This window comes from Malaclemys terrapin, chromosome 6, assembly GCF_027887155.1.
Source record: "Malaclemys terrapin pileata isolate rMalTer1 chromosome 6, rMalTer1.hap1, whole genome shotgun sequence".
Taxonomy (NCBI): domain Eukaryota; kingdom Metazoa; phylum Chordata; order Testudines; family Emydidae; genus Malaclemys; species Malaclemys terrapin.
Window position 1 is genome coordinate 96099293 of NC_071510.1, and position 22183 is coordinate 96121475.

The 22183-nt window shown below is 39.6% G+C and overlaps 1 protein-coding gene across 3 annotated transcripts in view; it reads left to right on the plus strand.

The window, feature by feature from the left end:
* Positions 1 to 186: 186 nt before the first annotated feature.
* Positions 187 to 22183, plus strand: part of ERCC8 (ERCC excision repair 8, CSA ubiquitin ligase complex subunit) — a 62784-nt gene continuing 40787 nt past the window's right edge. For all 3 annotated transcript variants that reach the window (XM_054032567.1, XM_054032566.1, XM_054032565.1), the window contains exons 1-7: positions 187 to 306; positions 4830 to 4925; positions 5058 to 5159; positions 9252 to 9375; positions 13949 to 14030; positions 15023 to 15091; positions 17111 to 17177. In XM_054032567.1, the coding sequence (XP_053888542.1) occupies positions 230 to 306; positions 4830 to 4925; positions 5058 to 5159; positions 9252 to 9375; positions 13949 to 14030; positions 15023 to 15091; positions 17111 to 17177 (617 nt within the window). In that variant the 5' untranslated portion in view covers positions 187 to 229. The remainder of the gene's footprint in view (positions 307 to 4829; positions 4926 to 5057; positions 5160 to 9251; positions 9376 to 13948; positions 14031 to 15022; positions 15092 to 17110; positions 17178 to 22183) is intronic.

The window sequence follows — 22183 nt, forward strand, 5'->3', positions numbered from 1 at the left end:
CCCCCAACGCTGTGAGCGCCGTGTACGTGCTCCGCCCCTTCCGTCTCAGCAGCGTCCCCAAAGCTCAGAGTTGTGTACGTGCCCTGTCCCCTGTCTCTGAGGGGCGGGCTGTTGACTATCCAATAACCGCGCTCTCCATTGGTCACGGTCGTTTCGCACTGAGCCAATCGGCGTCACCCTATTTACAACATGGTGGTGCTCCTGAATCTAGTACTTGCCTGGTCCTGCCATGTTGGCCTTCATTTCGGCCCGCCAAGCCGGTCTCGACGATCCACTGCGGTTGCGCCGGGCTGAGTCCACCCGGAGGTAAAGAGTCTTTCGGCTCCTGCAGTTCAGTCTCTTCTCGGCTTCGGCCTGACTCGGGCTGTGCCCGGGCGGAACGGGCCACGGAGAAGCCCGGGAATTTCCCTCTCCTCGTAGGCGCTCTGCACGTGCCTGCCCACGTCTCGGATCTTGCCCGTCCTGGGAAGCCAGGACCCTGCGCGGCCCCTGGGTCCCACAGCTGCGCCGGGGGTAGTGAGGCGGCGGCAGAGTTTTTCAACCTCCCCTCCCGCGCACTGTGTTGGCCCCACTTGATGCGGGAGGCAGGGCCGGGTGACGGGGCCGTGCCTTAGTCTCTCCACCCTGGGGTAAGGGATGATGTTTTTACACCAGTGTCGTCCTTTGCCCATTACCAGACATCGACAGGGCCCTGCTGGGCCAGAGCTTTTAACTGGGCCTGGGATGACAGGACCTGAAACTGCCCTGTCACGGCGAGCGTTTGGTCTCGTCTGTCTGTATTTTACCCTCCTTTCCAGTTTTTGAGTGTCAGTGGATGAAACCAAGAGTCATGCTCTTCTCCTCTATTTCTGCTTTCTCGCTGCACCCCTCCCCCCAATTTCCAATTAAGCTTTTTTTTTTTTTTAGCAGCTCTCTGTACATCGTTTGTTTGAAGAAAACTCAGAAACGGGACAGGCTATTTATTAAATGATTTCTTCAGATGTGAAGGATTATATTAATTAGTGCTATTTCTGAGAGTAGTGACTCTAGAATAGGTGTTCAGTCTAGAGGTGGTAGTAGTAGTGCCAAGCCCAAGCATTCAAAAATCATGTAAGTCCAAAAATAAGGTATTTAAAAGCATGTTATGTTGGGTTCTTTTTACTTACCTTCTGGATTTTGTGTGTTTGGTTTCACATGTTTAAACTTTTTTTCTGTAATCACTAAAGCTGGAAACTTCCTCCTTAGAAAACGAAAACTGAGATTCTCATGTTATCACACAATTCATGGAGCTGGGTGGGGCTTTAATAAAAATTACATCTATTACTAAGACTTGTGAAAAGAACAGGTGTACTTGTGGCACCTTAGAGACTAACAAATTTATTAGGTGCCACAAGTACTCCTGTTCTTTTTGCGGATACAGACTAACACGGCTGCTACTCTGAAATAAGACTTGTGATAAAATGAGAATTGGCTGCATGGAAGTAGTGATCTAGCCGTTGTCCTTTGGCTGGACAAAGTTATGTGTGTTACTAGCTGTTTTCATTTCAGTTGCACACTTTAACTGCATTATATAATGTTTTAAAATTACAGAAGAATTATGACAAGGAATCCTTGTGGCACCTTGGAGACTAACAGATTTATTTGGGCAAATGCTTTATAAATTTGTTAGTCTCTAAGGTGCCACAAGGACTCTTTGTTGTTTTTGCTGATACAAACTAACACGGCGACCCCTCTGAAACAAGAATTATGCTTTACCCCAAATCTGTGTCAGACTCATGCTTGCTACCTTCCACTACCTGCTGCATACAAAGTAGTTTGGCTTCAGTGCAGTATGTTTCACCACAGCAGCCATTGTAATGCCGGGTGATATGATGCTGTTTTTGCCAAAATGTAGCCTTGTGTTGTAACATGCTACTGTAAACCCCATGACATTGTAAAAGCTAAGTTGCATCCTACACGATGAACACATTAACATGGCATGCTTATTTCCATCCCCCTAAAGTGTATTTGTTCTACATCCTTTTATACAATACCTGTTTACAGACACTAATGTGAACATCTTGAGCATCATATCTAAACGAATTTTATGTGGCTTCTCCTTTCTGAATATTTCACAAATAAATCACTGAGTTATGGTTGGGCCTTGTAGGACTTCTCAAGTCACAATTCTTTTTCTTTAGCTATAACAGAGAACCTTTTCTAGTGTAGACTAGGCCTATGTGAAAACCAATACACTAAAACCTCATGAATCTGCAGACCGACTAAAACAATAAGTATGAGGCACGAATTTCTCTTTGTCTCAATTAGATGTTAATTCTGAAACCTAAAGATGACAATTTAAATGTCAACATTGTTAAAAAGTTCACTGATGATGATTTTAGCAGAAATATTCAGCTAATCTCATTATCCCATAATTAGGGCTCTTCCAAATTCACGTCCATTTCAGTTAATTTCATGGTCATAGGAATTTTTAAATCGTTAATGTCATGATTTCTGCTATTTAAATCTGAAATTTTACAGTGTTGTAATTGTAGGGGTCCTGAGCCAAAAAGGGGTTGGGGTGGGGGGTCACAAGGTTATTGTGGGGGGTGTTGTAGTACTGCTACCTTTACTTCTGTGCTGCTGCTGGCGCTGCCTTCAGAGCCGGGCTCCTGGCATGTAGCTGCTGCTCTCCAGCTGCCCAGCTCTGAAGGCAGCGCCGCCACCAGCAGGAGCAGCACAGAAGTACGGATGGCATAGTATGGTATTGCCACCCTTACTTCTGCGCCGCTGTCTGCAGAGTTGGACCCTCAGTCAGCAGGTACCGCTCTCAAGTCACTCAGCTCTCAAGGCAGTGGAGAAGTAAGTGTGGCAATACTGTGCCGCCCTTCCCCCTTAAAACAACCTTGTGACCCCCCTGAAGCTCCATTTTGGGTCAGGACCCACAATTTGAGAAATGCTGGTCTCCCCCATGAAATCTGTGTAGTATAGGGTAAAAGCCCACAAAAGACCAGATTTCATGGTCTGTTACGTATCGGGAGTAGCCGTGATAGTCTGTATCTACAAAAACAACAAGGAGTCTGGTGGCACCTTAAAAACTAAAAACTTCAGATGCATCTGAAGAATTGAGGTCTGTTGCGTGTTTTCCATAATCCCAAACCGCATCCTGCACTTTTCCAGGTACCAAGAGCCTGATGTGTTCGCCAGTCAGCTGCCAAAACCTTCAGCTTCTCCCAAGAATCTGTATGATACAGCTATGCATTGTCAATCCAAACATCTGATTATATTATTCATTTTCTGTATTTAATTCAATAGAACCCTAATTTTTTAATTAAGCTGCAGCAGGATTTCCAGTCTGCTACAGCCGGGCATTTAGCACAGAATTTAATTCCAGATTGCAATGGAGAATAAATAGCTTTTGGTGTAAGAATAGTAGTTAAGAGACTGCTGCTAAAGTAAAAATTTAGGTACCAATCTGTGAAAGTGAAGTGCTGAGCACTTCCAGCTCCATTTGACTTCAGCTGCAGGAGGCAGTCAGCACCTTGAAAAGTGGATGTTCGTGTCGTGCATATAAATTGTGGTTTTCCTGTACTTTTGTTGGCAAATGGGATTGCTCAGTAGAGTGTAGATTTTTCATAACATGGTAGCAGAATTTCTAACTCCACTTAAGGAGCTTGGTTTTGGTGCATATCACATTTTCATAACTAAGAGAAGCCGTAACTCATTGAACCAAAGAGCTTATAAAAGGTGTTTCTGGTTATCACCTACCTTGTTCAAAGCTAGTTTCACTTTGCAGTCATTAGAAGACGACAGTTAAAATGTGAAAGGACTTTCATAGAAATATTTTAATAAACCCACAACTTTGAACTCACCATATTTTTCTCATTAATTTTATTTTGCTATTCATATGTCTTTTGGTCAAATGACTATTTAGTATTTTTCTGAATCTATAAAATGCTGAGTCTTTTTTTTTTCGTGTATTTGTGTGTGCGTGCTGTTTCATCCTGGATAATAAACTCCAAGCACGTTGTGATCTCGGCAACACACTTTTTTGCTTAATTTGAATTTTTTTAAGACCAAGTATCTTTCCTATCTTTGATCAGATGTTGAGGAAAATTGTAGTTATTCTTGTCAGTTACAACAGAAGAAAAATGTTTGATTGACACTTACAACAGTAGCTGGATTTGCATGATCATACAAATTAGGAGTAAAAACAAATCTTGTGCATAACACAGTGAATGCTTCTGATGTTTCATTAGCTGAATTCGAATTATCAAAAATAATTTTCATGAGGATGTCATTTGTTTCTTTCTTAGTGATACAAAAGATGTGGAAAACATATTTAATTATGTGTAATGTCACGTGGTGGTGGTTTTCTTATTCATTCTGTATAACAAATCACTTTTTCATTTACTAAAATAACTGGTTTGTCCACTAGGTGTCCTTAGTTTTATTAAATAAACTACCAAATGATCATGGTTGGGATGAAGACTAACTTATTTGTGAATATAGTAGATCTAAAAGTATATAAATATTTCATTTCACTTTTTTATATTTCTGATACTTGCATTATATGCCAATTTTCAGTTATACATTTGTTGGCATTAATTGCTAAAGATTTGTAGTCCTCCACCTCCAAATAATATACAGTGTGGTAATTTCAGCCAGTCACACATTTCTTATTTTTAGTTCTACATCAAGTCTGAACATGTACTTTAAAATGTAAAGGGTAATAATTGAATGTATTGAGTCAAAGAAGAATTCTGAGGATCACAAATTTGACTTTTTTTGTTGTACTAAAGAAAAGGTAAAATTTGAGTACTTCCTGATTTTCACCGTTCATGGTTTGATATATTCTGTTTTTTTTAAAGGGTACTAAGCTTGGAGCTAAACAAAGATAGAGATGTGGAAAGAATCCATGGCAGTGGTGTTAACACCCTGGATATTGAACCTGTTGAAGGAAGATAGTAAGTAAATTATGCTGTTTTATTATCATGTATATTTTACAGAAGGTACTTTGCTGAATGTGAACATTCAGTTACTTTGAACAGATTGTGAGTGTAGGATATCTAAAAGCTATGTTATGTTTGTTCTTACAGCATGTTATCAGGTGGGTCAGATGGTGTTATTGTACTTTATGACCTTGAAAACTTCAGCAGAAAACCATGTTATACATGTAAAGCAATTTGTTCTGTGGGCAGGTATGTATCTCTTTTTTTTTTTTAAATCACTGAAACATTTTTAGCAATTTTATTTTATATTTTGCATTGAATTCACAAATTGTTGCACTTTAGTATTTTACTTCCTACATAAAATCCTAATCACACATAGGACCAGACAACTTTGATTTAAAAAAAAAAAAAAAACACATCAATGATACACACAGTTAAAAGTATAATATATCAATTCTGAAGTTGTAGGAGCAGCTGTTCCGTTTATGTTTTTTTAAAATGTTAGCTAATCTAGTAGTTTCATTAATAATGCATGTAAAAATAGGAATCTGCTGACCATACAGTTGTATAAAACTTTTCATCCAAGGAGATCAATAGTGTAAAGCATTGGATATTTTTACAGAGAGGAAAATTGGAGGCACACAGAGATTGTGTGTTGCTTAGGACCTCACGGAGCATCAGTGGCAGAGTCAGCAATAGAAGCCCAGTCTCCTGATTTACAGTCCTGTTTTAACCCTAGAAAACCCTGCTTTTCCTGTTTTCAATTTACAGATTCCTTATTCTGACTCTTTCATATTATCCCACACTGAAATTGACCATGTAGATGTACAGTGCTATGTCTAGGCATAAAGGACAGTAATTTACAATTCACTCTTTAGTAGACTGGATAGAATCTAAAATAATTTGCAGCTAGTTACTTACTTATGAAGTTGGGAAAACTATTTTGAGGATTCTAGACAAATGATTTATGCAGTGGTAATCTGGAATTTGCCAAGGTCATGCTTGAATGAGGACAGTCCCAATATTACTGGCAAAAGATAGGCCATAATTTTATTCACAATTCATTCTACAATATTACAGCTAAAACTGACAGAGAACTTAGTATATATGGTAGCCCTATAGTAGAATTAATGCATCTGTATAACCTACTCACAAGTCCCCAATGCCCTTACAGATTTGTCAGACTTTCCCTGCAGGTCATAAGGATTTGTTCTTTTTATGTATTTATTGTTGCCCATCCTTGTACTTAGGAAGTTGGGCCGTCCCACAAGCAAAGACTTTTTCTGTGTCTCATGATAGTTTGGCCTTCTCTGCAGGAGTTAGTGGGTACCCTTTCCCCTTATTCCCATGGCTGGATGTTTGAGGCCTAGAAGCTGGGTATGTGAACTAGATACAGCATTGACTACTGCAGCAAAGATTACCTACAACAGCAGAAAGGCCTAAATTGTGACAGGAACAGAAAAAGATGCTAGAGAATGCATCAAACCGCGGTACAGATACTGTTAATAACCTGCAGTCTCTAGGTGTTCATCCTTATGGGTGTCTGGACAAACTAAAGTGATTAACATTAAGTGAATAAATCCCAGAATTGGAACAAACTCTTAAACATAATAAAATTACATAATACACACTAACAACGTTAAATAAGAGAATAATTCTGAATCTAGCCTTGAACAATGCCATCATTACGCTTCTTAGTGTGTGTCAAGAATCAGTGGAATATTCCATAGCTGAAGACCCTGTTTATGGCCACATCAAGACTGTACTTTTAGATGGATGTCAGTCTGTTTCCACAACAGGCACTTTCTCCGATAGATACATCCCTTATTATTTCCAGCTTTAAACACTAATAGTAAAACTTAATCTTATTCATTAGACTCTACCCAATGATACAATAGGAAATACATTTTTACAAAAGAGAATTAAAATGAGGCAAAGAGCATAGTATTATTAAATATATTAGAAATCTATATGAATTATAGATAATTAAAATATCTGGAGTTAAACTAGCCAGGAAATAATTATCCCTGTTCCTGATTCAGGACATCACAAGCCAATTATTAACTGCCTGCCATTAAGAAGAAAAGAGCCTTTAGTACTTGGGCTGCTGTGTTTTACAGAGTTGTAATTTCTGTTTGTCAAGGGAAGCCCTGAATAAATTGCATTGTGGCAATCCTGCTTGGAGATCACAAAGGACCTAAGCACTGTGATGATTTTTCTTGAAGATATGACTCTTAACAGCTTGCAAATATTTGAAAGATTAAACCTGTGCTTCCATTTTCATCTCATGGTCAAAATGAACTATAGATTCTGAGCCCTGTGAATCTGCTTCAGATTGTGATTTTTACTAAAGATATCTACCTACTGTAAGACAAGGCACTGCCTAGCACAGCAGAGACTGGTTCTAATATGATAGATTTTTCTCAGCAGACAGAGAATGGCTTAAGTGTTTAAACTAAGATGGCTTCAGAGGGAGAGGAAATTTCGGATTGTACACTTCACCTAACTGTACAACTCCACTGAGTGATTCTGTGCTGTAGCAAAGACAGATATTCTCCTCTGTATTTTAATGCCATGATACATCTACATATGGACTTGATGGAGAGTATCTTAGAGTCCTGAAGCTCACCACTTCACGATTGTTCTAAATCTTGATCCCTGCAATTTTATTTTCCTGAGTTCACTTGTAATGACAGTGAGCTTTGGAAACATCTAAAAGGGATGAGACTCTCAGCGATAAGGATACTAATAGGAGCAGAGATCCAATTATAGTTCCTCAACAACCACTAGAGATTCTAATATGCTATCTTAAATAGTTCACCAATTCTCAAGATCTCATTAAATTGAAATGTATTTAGGAGTCTGTGAAGATGAAATCAAACAAGACTTGTGTTGCAAGATACCATCTAAATTCCCTGAAGTGTTGATCTGACCTAGATTACTACTGGAACAAAGACTGTGCGGTTAGCAACATACTAAAATAGTAAAATTTTGTGGCACTTAAGTCATAGTTGTGATTTAACATTACCATTAGCAAATAATTGTTAAAGACCCCAATCCTGCAAACTTGTGCATATAATATGGAGTCCCATTTAAGTCAGCAGAACTCAACAGGGTCATAACTATTTATAGAGTCAGGCCCTAAAATAATAGTTAAATGTCAAAGCCTACATTTTCAAGAGTGACTACAGATTTTGGTGTCTCAATATTTGGGTGCCCAACTTGAGACATCAAAATAGCTTGGTTTTGAGAGGGCAGATGATCAGCACTTTCTGAAAATCAGCCCCAGGGGGGCTCAAATTGGTCACTCAGAAATTGAGGCACCAAAATTACTGGTCTGTAGTAGTTTTGGGCAGAGGTTCGGCCCTCGGCGGGGCTGTGGGGTATTCCACCGCCTCACTCTGGTCCGGCGGCAGTCTGGGACCGCAGACCCACAGTTAAGGGCTCAGGCCCGTAAGCAGGGGCTGAGCCAAGAGGTCAGTATGCAGGCCCTTAAGCAAGGGCTGAGGTAAAGTCTATAGCAGCCCAGGCCTTAAGTCAGGACAGGGCAGCAAGCAAATAGTCAGTAACCCAGGCCTTTAAGCAGGGGACTGGGTCACGGTTTGTAGCAGCCCCCAGCCTCTCTAGGCCAGGGAAAAAGGAGGGAGTCTGCCACCCAAGGAGTGGGTGGCAGGGGGGACACAGGCCCTCCCACTCCACTACATCCCAGCCCGGGGCCCTAGCAGCAACAGAAACTCGCTGCTGTCAGTGGGGATCCTGGCCGCAACACACCGACATCAGCTCTGGCAGTGCAGCAGCCAGACTGGGGTCGGTTGCCCCTGGGCTACTTCCACACTCCCCCTCCTATGGTACCTGGGCCGTCTTAGTGTCTTCGGTGCTCTCCACTAGCATTGGCTCCTCTGGGTAGGTAGCGAAGGGCAGGCTCAGCTCTTCCTCAGGGTACCTGGCACGGGGCAGGCTCGACTGGCCCGGTGAGTCAGCAGGCCGGTTGCGGCCTGCAGCTGTTTCCCAAGCGGGAGCTCGGCCACGGACGTCTGCTCTCTCCACCGGCCTGAGCTCCACTGAGCTCCGCAGGTGGGCTTTTATACTTCCGGGTCAGGGCCGTGACCTCTGAGGGGCGGGCGCCGGACCCGGTGGCTCCGCCCACGTTGGTATTGGGGAGGTTCGGCCCTCAGCAGGGCTGTGGGGTATCCCACCACCTCGCTACATGGTGGCTTTTGAAAACTTAGACCCAGTAGTTTAATAATGATAATTAAAAACAAAAAACACCTTGGTCAACTAGTATCAAATCAAAAATACACTGCTGACCCTAACCAGTGCAATTCTATTACTGTATTATAGGAGCCATCCTGATGTACACAAATTCAGCGTAGAGACAGTTCAATGGTACCCTCGTGACACTGGCATGTTTACATCAAGCTCATTTGATAAAACACTGAAAATATGGGATACAAACACATTACAAGTAAGTCATTTCTAATCATTTTCATAACTTCTTATGCACTCGACCTTGGGATATACTGAGCACCAGTTTTAAGGGGTAGTGTTTCTGAAATTCCCACTGAGCTCAGTGAGAGTTGCTCAGCATTTTGAAGGATGAAAAATGTCAGGTTGGTAGCATTCAAAACTGTAGGTACGGAATACAAGGGCAGAAGTTTAGGCACTCCCATACTTGCCAGCATGCTTCAGCCTTGTTTTAGAAACCACTTATATGTTACCCATAATATGGTAGTTCAGAGTCTTCGTGGTTGCTTGGTTTTTCTGCTTAGCCTGCCAATAAGAATGTGACTTGTGATGATAGACTTTGTAGTATGTACATTTGTCCAGCAACAACTGGTCTGAGAGCATAACTTATTTCTCCTGAGGTGTTGAACACCTATTGAACAATATTAATTGTTGGTTATCATCTTATTTGCGTAGCATGGGTACTGTACTATGGGAGCACATTTGTTATAACTATAAACAATATGAACATTGTCTTTGATGGTTTAAACCTTTTGCTATATTTGTGTGAGAGGATTTTATAAGCTTAAACAATAGAACGAGGGAAACCATGAGGAGAAACACTAACCAATTTGTCATGACTTAAATAAAGTTTACATATTACAGCTATTAATCTGCTACTAAATTCTGTCCTCTAATAGCTGATATATGAATTTTGGGCTGTGGTTAATCTTTTATTTCATGTATCAGTGGCCTTACATTGACATTGTTTGCCAAGAATATTGCCTCATGCATTAAGGTGGGAAGATGATGAAAACTGGAGATTCTGTCATCTCAAGGACACAATAGGCAATATTTCTATGATTAAATGAGATGTGAAAATTATTATTTTCTAAACCTTTTTAAAAGTGTAATGTTGAGATGTATAGCTTTGTTTTTGTGGAGGGAGGAGGTAGTGTTGCTGTTTTGTTGTTTAAAGTGTGTTGTGTGCTTAGCAAGAACCAGATACTGCTTTAGACCATCCTCTTAGAATGAGTTACAAAAACAGTATATAAAGGACATTTGGTGTACAAACTGCTACAAAACGGTATATATCCAAAACATTTGAGTTCATTCTTTAAAATAAAAAGCAATTTTAAACTATTTTTTAAAAAAGAAACATAACAAAAATGAAATTACCTGACATTGTCCACAACTTTAAAGATGAAGTCCCAAATTTAAACTGTAAATTTAAGCTGCATCTGAAGTGAGATTTTTTTACCCACGAAAGCTCATGCCCAAATAAATCTGTTAGTCTTTAAAGGTGCCACCAGACTCCTTGTTGTTTTTGTAGATACAGACTAACACGGCTACCCCCTGAAATTTAAACTGTTGTACTTCGTAATTGTTAAAATGTCAGAAGGACACAATGTGCCACTGAACATAAACCCTCACATTAAACCAGTGCTTCCCAAACCATGAGCTGTGGCTTCCTTGGTGAACCATGAAAGTTCATGCGGGAGCCCTCAGTGTTTGGCGGGGGGGAATTTTAATCAATAATGCCCATTTTTGTTTCTAATTAGACTATTAACTAGGCTTAAAAATCCCCTATTAGGCTGATTTACAGCTTAATATTTAGCTAGGCTTAAATGGGTCTGTGTCTTATATGCTGCTGTTGTTAGGCTGGAAGCCTGTTGTGCCCTCTGCTCCTGCAGGGGACCTTCAGCAGAGAGACTTCCTGCTGAAGGAAGCATTCAGCAGGAAGCCTCTTGGCTGAAAGCCCTTGGTGGTACAGAGGGCAAAGGGGGCTCCCTGCCCACTCTTCTGGCACTAGCAGATGGTTGAGGGGTGGAGGGAGAGAGAGGTGGGTCTTTTCTTTATAATAGAATGATTTTGACCAAGTACTAAGTCTTACATGTGGCAAATCTTCAGCTGAAGATGAAGATTTTAATAAAGTTAAACAGAAAAGGAGGAAAAGTAGGCAATATGATGATAGTTACTCTGTTTGGATTTTGTGTCTCAGTATTACTGCAGAAAGTTCACAGCCACAATGTGGCCTTTGTTTTCAAGTGTTAGTAAATGAAAGTGTGAAGCCAGGGAAACTACAGAGATATTTAGAAACTAAACCCCTGGAATTAGTAAACAAGAGCCCCAAACTTTTCTTTCAGAAACCAGAAGAGTAAAAACAAACAAAGAAGTCATGTCTAAAGAAGCAACTGTTCTTCAAAAGCCTTAGGCTCATCTTGTGTTATAGCCATGTGAATTACAAAATGCAAGCAGGCACACACCATTGGCAAGACACTTCCACTTCCACCAGCAATAGTCATATGAAGAATTAAATTGGGGAACAAGCAGTCATGGCACTGAAAACCATTCCCATGTCAAATAATACTATCCATTGATGCACTGATGACCTTGCAGAAAATGTTTAGGACCAGTTGGTAGAACAAGTGAAGAAGTCAATATTTTTCACCATAGTTTGATGAATCCACTGACTCAGTTTCTGTGTTGTATGAGATTTGTCAAAGCAAGTTCAATAGTTGAAGAATTTTTATTTTGCAAAGAAACCCTGAACAACCAGTGAGGAAATATTCAAGATCCTTGATAAATTCATGGTGGATGAAGGTGTTAATTGGACATTGTGAGGTGTGCTGTGCTGTGTGGTGAGGCAGCAGCTATGGCTGGTAAGAACAGTGGGGTTGCAGCATGAGTAAAGAAAGTGGCATCATTTGGACACACTGAATGATTCATCACCAGGCATCAGCATTGAAAAAGTTGTGTCCTGAAGTACATAGGCCTTCAGTAGTGGTGTTAATTTTATGAAATCCCAGGCAGTGAACACACAGTGTTTTAGTGTGCAAAGAGAGAGGCTGTAACCATACTCAGCTTCCATTTCACGGTAAAGTCATGTGGTTATCTCATGGGAAAGTGTTAGAATACATCTTTGAATTGCCTGGCAAAATCAGAAATTTTCTTCTTGGGAAAACAGATCTTGCAGATAACATGAGTAATATGGATTTCTTGACTACATTATCTTACCTGGTGGATATATCAGGCAAATTAAATGCACTGAGCCTAACACTTCAAGGTAGGAATACAAATATACTAGATATGAAACATAAAATTGGGGGATTCATGAACAAGCATTGTCTGGAGGTGCCATGTTGAAAAGGAAATTACTGAGATGTTTCCAGTGTTCTAAAACTTTTTAAATAGAGTGAAAGTGATAAAAATGCTATTAAAGACCAAATATTAACTCATTTATGGAATCATAGGGTCAGAAGGGACTGCAAGGTTTTTTGTTTGGATAATATTCCTATTTTGATGAATATTTTCCTGGAATTGAACATGAATCTCTGGATACCAACTGGATTCGAAACTCCTTCTCACTAACATTTGAATCCATTCCAACCTTTATTATCTCAACTTAAAAAAATATTAGAATTGTCAAGAGATCTTATTCAGAAGGCCAAGTTTTCAAATCTTACAGACCAGGAATTCTGGATTTCTGTTGAGAGAGCGCCAAGAACTTTGTGGTATAGCTATGAAAGTGCTGCTTCCTTTCACTTCCAGTTTTCTCTGAGTCTTAAGTAGTCAGCAACAATTTTTGTGAAAACTAAACACAGAAGTAATTTAAATGTCTAAAATGACTGGCGCTATCAGAGATTCAATAAAACATTGCACAACTATGTAGTTTGAAACAGGTCTGTTCTTCCCAATAAAATCTTAGGCTGCGTCTAGTCATGCCAAAAAATCCACATTTTCAAATTATAGTTTTAAAAACCCAGATTAGACCAGATTATGTAATAAACAAACAGTATGTAGTTGAATAAAATCACAAAACGGTCCAAACTCATGTCCTTATTTGGTTGTGAGGAGCCACCAAGCTTTAAAATATCGATAAGGGGGACACAGTACTAAAAAATTCAGGAACCGTGACAATAATGCAGCATTGATGTTGAAAAATTGAGGACACTGGTAAGGAAATTTGAAAAGTCAAGGTTCTTAATGGTAATATTATCAGTCTTCTTGCACATAATGTGTATTTGGTGGCTTATATTTTAGTATGTAAACAATAAAACAGAGGTAATTTCAGGAACTTGTCAACATAGCTCTTGAGTCCCAACAGAAAATGGGGAGAAAAATGTATAAAATAAGGGACCAACTTTAAAATTAAGGTGACACTTCAATTTAGCCACTCACTATTGCCTTTTGTTTATATCCTTTGTTTTTTGAGGTAGCATGTTTTGTATGTGATTACAAGAGGTATTAGCTCTCTTTCCTATTATCACTGATTTCCATTTCCATACCCCCACCTTCTTCCTTGCTTTTTTTTCTTACTCCCTTTTTCCCCCTTGTCACTGTAATCAGAGCATTTTCTTCCAGGCTTTAGTACTCTTTGCCACATTAGCTCCATGACCTGCCAGTGCTAAATGTCTAGTTCTGATAGCATGACTATTTGCATGATTAAGCACTTAGTCAGTAGAGCATGTGAGCAGCCTTGTAAACAGTAACTCTAACTTGAAAAATGCTTAACAATTTTAAAGAAGATTCAAATTCTCATTATGATATTAATCAAGGGGCAAAACTGATAGATGTTTTCTTTTAATTACCAGCCTGCAGATGTGTTTAATTTTGAGGGAACAGTTTATAGCCATCATATGTCTCCAGTTGCTACCAAGCACTGCTTAATAGCAGGTATGTATACGTTTTTAAGAAGTTTCTATCTATATTTGGGTTGTAGTAAGAGGCAAATGATTAAAAACTAGCTTTATTTTTCTATGACTTTTTACCTATGCAACAGTCTTGTCTATTTTCAAGCAAATAATATCAGACTTCGTAAAACTGAAGTCATTTTTTAAATAAAATCACTTCATTTGGGCTTATACTATTTATGAAAGGAAAGTACCCCCTTTGCATTTCTGAAATGAGTAAACCACACACCACCGAGTTTGCATGGTTCAGCTAGTGTTTCTAAATACACGCAACTCAGATTAATGCAGCTAAATCAGTATTTGGTCTTGAGATCTATTGGAGTTGAACATGTACTGTATACTGTATGTATTTACTGTTGTCTATTAATAAAAAAAATTCTTTAGAGAAGGGACCATATTCTTAATTCATAAATCTAGAAAAAAGAGCAGCCTTGTTTCCCCTATAACAGCTGTTCTCAAATTGTGGGTTAGGACCCCAAAGTGGGTCCAGCCCTGTTTTAATGGGGTCGCCAGGGCTGGATTAGACTTGCTGGGGCCTGGGTCCAAAGCCAAAACCTGAAGACACCTGTCCTGGGCAGCAGGGCTCAGGTTATAGGCCTCCTGCCTGGGGCTGAAGCCCTTAGGCTTTGACTTTGGCCCCCACACCTGGGGCAGCAGGGCTCAGGCTTTGGTCCCTCCTCCTGCGGTCTTGTAATAATTTTTGTTGTCGCAAAGGAAGTTTGAGAACTCCTGCCAACAACCTTTAAGTATATTGTTAATATGGGAAATTTTAGTAGAATTGTATGCAAAAACTTTGAAAATATAAATCTATTGTAGTTGCAATACATTTTTAAAAATCTATTTGGTAATTTTATCAGTTCAAATGTGTGTGAAATCTTATGAAGCTGATAGTTTCTTTATATCTTCGTAGTTAGACTTTTTATTCCATGTTAAGAGTTGGGTTTTTTTTACATTGTCTTGTTTTTCTTGTTACAGTTGGTACCAAAAGCCCCAAAGTACAGCTTTGTGACTTGAAGTCTGGATCCTGTTCTCAAATTCTGCAGGGTACTTCTTAGTCTGAAACATAATTTTTAAACAATAAATACTTTGAGTAGACCAGCCAGTGTAAAGAAACACTATAAACAATGTGTTCTCTGTAAGTAACGTGACTGATGTGTTTAGTAGTAGTTGTGAAAATTACACAGTGAAAAAGGTTCTTCTGTGTATTATTCTAGTGCTACTGAATTGGAGAACACAAATACTATTTAAAGAACAGCTATCATTTTAGGTCTATGGGCATTTTCATAATAAACACTGATTTCTGGAGTACTAGTTAGTCTTAAATCATTCTAGTGTAACTAGACGTGTGAGAAACCAGTTTAGAGGGAAATTAGTTTATACATTTAAAATTATAAAAGCATGTTCAAAAGTATTTCTGTTTGCATAACTCAGACTTCTTAAATCAAAATATTAATTAGCTGAGCAAAAGTGTTATCTAGTTAGTGTAGTTTATTTTTAAAAACAAATTATGAATTTTTGAGATATGAAAGTTTTAAGAGACTTCTGGGGGCTTTTTAATTTATCGTTCTATAAAAAGGTAAATTCCATTTAGCATCCCTTGAGGATAAGGGGCCCTATTTTCAGCTGGTGAAAATCAACACAGTTGTACCAATTTACACCATCTGACGTTCTGACTCAGTATAGATTAATATTTGTTTAAATGTTGTTTTAGAATCTCCAGGAATGTTGTACTTGTGTTCATGAAGAGTGTGTGTGTGTGTGTGTGTGTGTGTGTGTGTTTGCTTTTTTACAAAACCTTAATATTTTTAAACAAAATATCCTCTAGAGATTTTGTATGGATGTACTTTCTTTAAGACTCTTTGGCTTGGGGAGTAAGATATTACTCGACATAAGGATAGCAGTATCTGAACCTTGAAGTTTATCTAATAATGTTAGGAGGCCCTAGGGCTTTATGCTCTGGAAAGCCTTGGTGTTTGAGTTGGTTGTGGGTAATTGAAATGAAACACTATCAGGGAAATATAAATGATAAAATGTTGAGTGTACTCATATAGATGTACAGAAGGAAGTGGTGTAAATAACTCTTGGTTATGAGGCCAAAGATGTATGTATATGATCTAACCTACTTTTTATCAATCCCATTATTTGCTCGCTCATGCTCATTTTGTTATAAGTGGCATAGTAGCAACCCTATACACCTCTACCCTGATATAATGCGACCCGATATAATGAATTCGGATATAACACAGTAAAGCAGCGCCGGGGGGGGCTGCACACTCCGGTGGATCAAAGCAGGTTCGATATAACGCGGTTTCACCTATAACGCGGTAAGATTTTTTTGGCTCCCGAGGACAGCGTTATATTGGGGTAGAGGTGTATTTAGATTCCGTAACACTTTCTATTGTTTATAGTTTTTCTAGACATGTTTTTGAGGAGCTCAAAACCCACTATGGTTTGTTAATAAATGTATTATATCACCACTCAATAAACAGTGCATGATCCTCATGCTGCTAAGAGACCAAAATAAAGCACACACTTAACTTCAAATTTGGGATGTTGGCAAGGAGTAGAATAAATAATCTAGATATAAGATCTGCTATACATACATACATACATACATACATTTTTTTTTTAATCTACTGTAAAACACGGTGAAATAGCTCAATAAAAACTGGCACTAAATTGATTTTTACATTTGTGTATTTTAAATGTTATTGTTAAAAATTCTGTATGTGCTATTCTTTTGCTAGCATAGCTGTAGAATGATAAAGTCGTCTGGGCTAGTAGAGTATAGAGAGGTAAACTTAGTATTCTTCATATCATTTTCAGCTGAATGCATTCTTACCCAAGCAAAGGAAGAAAAAAAAAAAAAGGTAAACTGCCAATAATCCAAAATAAGGAACACTCTTCCCATAACTCCAAATTAATACCAGAATATTGATGGTAGTTGTAAATTGATAGATATATCCAAGAGAAATGCAATTGGACTAATGCTACTTTTACTTCTATCAGAAAAGTTGTTTATCAATAAGTTACCTGAAATTTCTCATGGTACCATATTTCTAGGTCACAGGCAAGAAGTGCTGGCAGTGGCCTGGTCCCCGCGTCATGAGTATGTCTTGGCAACTGCAAGGTAAAAACTATTTCTGTAATATAAATAAGCAGTAAAATGGCTTATAGAAAGCATTGTAAACTGACTTATTTAGGAAAAAATATTTTGATACACAACATCCAGAAAGTTTAATATGCATTTGAGGTGAAGGTCTGCATTAGTATTTATACTACCATGATACTGTAGATCCTAGATGGAAAAAAGTGGATTGAAGAGCTATCCAAATGGTGCACACAGGGTTGGTCCACACCAGATGTGCGCAAACTACGGTGGGACCATCCTGCCCTGCCCCTGAGCTCCTGGCTGGGGAGCCTAGTCCCTGGCCCCTCCTCTGCTGTCACCCCTCCCCCGCAGCCACTCCGTTGCGCAGGCCGCACTCTGGCCCGCTGCTCCCGCTGGGCAGCGTGGGGAGCGCAGCTGGCTCTGGCCAGGTGTCACGGCTGCGAGCTCCTGCTGCTGGTAAGGGGGCGGGGAGTGGGGGGGGTCAGTCAGGGAGGAGGGGACGGTTGGATGGGGTGGAGGTTCTGGGGGGGCGGTCAGGGGATGGAGAACAGGGAGGGTTGGGAGTGGGAGTCCCAGGAGTCCTGTCAGGGGGTGGGGATGTAGATAGGGGTTGGGAGGGCAGTCAGGGGACAGGGAGCAGGGGTGTCAGATGGGGGTGGGGGTCCTGGGAGGGGGCGGTCAGGGGACAAGGAGCAGGGGGGGTTGGATGGGTTGGGAGTTCTGAGGGGGGCAGTCAAGGGGCAGGAAGTGGGAGATGACAGATAGGGGACGGGGGCCAGGCTGTTTGGGGAGGCACAGCCTTCCCTACCCGGCCCTCCATACAGTTGTGCAACCCCGATGTGGCCCTTGGGCCAAAAAGTTTGCCCACACCGGTCTACACTTAAGTATTGTCAACATAGCTATGTTGGTCGGGGTGTGAAAAATAAACACCTTTGACTGACATAGCTCTGCCAAGAAAATCCCCAGTGTAGACGCAGCTACATCAATGTAGCTAGTGTAATTCGGGAAGTGGTCTTAAATCGGCAGAAAATCACCTTTCGGTGTAGGCTGCATCTGTGCTAGAGGGCTGTTCTAGCCATAGTGTAGCTATATCCTAAGATTATAGGTTGAGTTTGTGCATGGGTGGCATGTATAAGAGACATGGGTCTGGTGGATGATGCAGAAGATGAGGTCATGGCACACGGATATAAGGGATGCAAGTGTCTTCATCTCTTTCTTCTCCCAGCCAATTATCTATGCAGATGGTAAAGTCCAGAAAGAAGTCTAGACCTGTAGGCATCTCAGACCAGTTCATCTTTGATATCTTCCTGCAACCCCCGCCGGAATTGATACTAACGTGTCTCCTGTCAGCAGGCTGATAACTAAGGCCACCTTGGCCTGGTTAGAGACATAGATTTGGGGATGTATCTGAAACAGAAGCCGGCATTGGCTCATGAAACTTTGGAACTGCTGTCAGTTCCCATCTAACTGTTCGGGCAAAGGTATTGCAGGTCCCTGTTCAGGACAAGGCCCTGCAGATAGTGTTCACAGAGTGGTATTGTTAGTGCTGAGCAGCCTAGCTTGATCCTGCAGCCACTGGTTATCTCTTGTCAACTGTGCAACTTGGGGCTGCCATGCTTGATTATCCACCTGAATTATCCATTTGGGCAAGTCCGATGCTTCTGGTGGCTATGGTGGTGGTGCCAGGTCCATCCTTCTTGCACTGGGCTTGGTCCCACAGGGTCGTGGGTGGCCAGACCAATAGTTGGAGCCAGAATCCACAGCCACAACACAGGAGTCAAAAGTTAGCTAGGTCAGGATACTGAGAGGTCAGAAGCAGGAGCCAAACTGTAGGTCAGGAATCACAAGTCAGATGCCAGGAGTCAAGCTGCGTCGGGATGCCAGGAAATCAGGCCAAGGGAGAAGGAAGCACAAGGCATTCAGTGCAGCAACATTTTTCTATAACAAATGTATTATTTTCATATTTCCAATATCATTTGTTACATCAGTAAATGACAGAATTTTTGAAAAGATTTTTTAATAGTAGATCTACTGTTTTGCAGAAATCTAATTCACTGTGGCTCTTTTAATGTAAAAAATCATTATGAGTCTTGAGAGAGGCTTTGAGGTCTTCACTCTCAAAAAAATTAGAACTGAGTGTTGCTACCTCATTCTTTTCTTACCCTTCTACATCCTGTAACTCTCCTGTAATCCATAATTTGAATTGTTATGCATTTTTAGACAATGGGTAAAATTTTCAAAATGTCTTACGTCATTTAGGCAATGCTGAAAATTCCTGCAAAGTTTGAGACTCTCAAAGTAAAGGTTTTCTCAGTACTTAAAATTAATGTAAAGTGCCTTCCATAACAGAAATGGGGAAAACACTAAGGAGAGTGTGTTGCAGAATGTGACACATTACTCTAAAGAACATGAATATTCCTATTGCTGTAATTTGAAATGCTCCTCTGTGGTTGAGTACATTTTTGCAGTTTAGATATTTTGGTTAGAGGTGAAACATTGTCATCTAAAGATGAGAAATGTTTGTCATCAAACCCATTTTCAATCAGAAGTTTTAGTCAGGAAAAGATTTGTCATCCAAAGCTTTAGATGACAAAATGTTAATAGAATTTTAGTCCAATAACACTTTAGATGACCCAGCATTTCATCTCTAAAACTGCAGATGTGACTAACAGGTTTAACATGAAATTTGTTTGTCATCTAAAGGTCAAAAGTTTTGCAGTCAGCAGTTTTAGATTCCAGTCACTTTTTTGTCAGCAAACTCATTTTCACTGGCATCTCTGATATACAGCTATCACCTAACTCAGAGAAATATATGTACCTAACTCTGATTATGAAAAACCTATGACAACAATCACAACAATGATCCATAGTTAATAATTTTCTTCTTTTTACCACAAAACAGTGTTCACATTTAAGTGGCTGAAAAATTGAGGTAATTTTTGATTGAGTCTTTGCCATACAATATTAATAATTCTAATCTTATTCTGAAATATTCTACACAGTTTTATTAATTCAGAAAAATTCCAGTCAATGTGTCCATCAACCAAAATTTTATGGGAGAGGTTCAGAATATGCCTCTTAATGGAACGTTTGCAGCAATCTTATTTGTGGCATTGGAATCAGCTGAAGTCCAAAAAAGAGGGACGTGCTCCCTCTTATTCTCTTATTATCTTCTGCTCTCCATCTGCTCTTCTTCTGATTCATCTGTACATAAATGTTTCCCAAAATTCAGTCAGTTGTGCCATCTGACTCAATTACAACTACTTTAAATTCATCAAAATAAAAAACAGCAAACTAAAGTAACAACAAAATTAATCAATTTAGCATAGTGAGAGGTTCTTTCTTACAAGCTACATCCAGCACACTTATTCTTAGTATTATTCTGAACCAATGCTAGCTGCAGTTGCTTCCAAGTAACAAGTCTCTTTGAACTCTGCATTTAAGAATTTAAGGTACAATAGTCAGTCACCAGCATTCTTAAAGCACCATAAACCACAATAATAGATACTAGAAGTGCAAACCAAGCATAAAGAAATAAGAAAGAGACACACAAATGATCGTCTTCTAGTAACAACAATTCAGAGTCAGCGTCAGAAGAAAAAGGGAAACCATGATAATCTGAACTGGCTGCCTTATAGAAAGAAATCTAGAACTGAATATCTTCTCCATATTTGAGAGACAACTTACAAAACTTCATGTAGATATCAGCAAACCCTCACAAGAGAAGAGTATTGTAGATGTATAGAATATGGTAAAAGTTTCACTCAGAAGTAGTATTTTGAAATACACCAGCCAATCCACAAGAGGAAGGGAATATAATCTGATTTTTATATGGTTTGGGTATAAAATGTTATCTCATATTGCTCTATTAGATGATGATATATACTGATGATGCACTGACAGCAAACTGGAGGAGCTATTATCTTCTTAATAATAGATGGCTTGTAGATTTGGACAATATAATATGATTTACTGAGAAAAGAAATATTAGCCAGGACACTGGGATTATCTCTTACAGCAGTATGTGAAATTGTTACTAGCTTTGAGCTTGCTGGGTGACTGACCAGGATTCCCTGATGTTTCAAAATAATAGAATACCAATTGTAAAATAACTGCATATAGAAAAATTATTAGTTAAAAACAAATAGTGGACATGACCAAGTGTCCAACTATTTTAGGAAGTAGCCAAAGAGGAGACATATTCTATGGGTTTTTCCTAAACTGTCCACTTTGCCCCTCGACAGAGGGGATTATGAGGTCTTTCATGCAAGGAGGAGCAGATTTAGAAAGATGAACTAATGGAAAATGTATCATCAAATTAAAAAGATAAAGTTGTTTTTACAGAAAATCTCCCTAGCATCTTTCATTGTTGTGGATGCTTCATTGATCTCCCTGAGGTTTGCAGCTTATTTTATATCCACTAATGCAGCCTCAAGAAGATACCTCTGCTCTTGGAATACTTGCTTGTAGGTCAAACATCATGTCACCACTTATGTTCAGACCCCCCAAATATTTAGTGGGAAAGCTAGGGGATAAGATTATAGCAAGTGAATAAGATTCTAGCAAGGGCCGCAAAAGAAGCAAAATTAGCCGCAACCTGTGACAGATGTGGAACTGATGTTATGAATGCTGCTATGTCATAACTGTATTAAAACAAAATGTGACCTAGTCAATGAGGGGAAGTTACTGTATATTGGACTTACTGGACATTTTGTGTGTTGCTATATTACCTTTCCAGCAGATAATCTGGCTAGTTAAAGTCCCCCAGTACTACTTCTGTGTTGGATGTTTCTATTGTTTGTTCCAGAAATGGCGCCGCCGCCGCCTCCTCATGTTTTTTTTTTGCCCCCTTTATCTTCACCCAGAGACTTTCAGCTGGTCTGCCTCTCACCTCCTTCTGGATCTCTAAATAGGTATATGCATTCTTGATATACAAATGCAACTCTACCGCCCTTTTTCCCATGTCTGTCCTTCCTGAAAAGCTATACCTGTCTATTCCAATATTCCAGTCATGAGGTGTATCC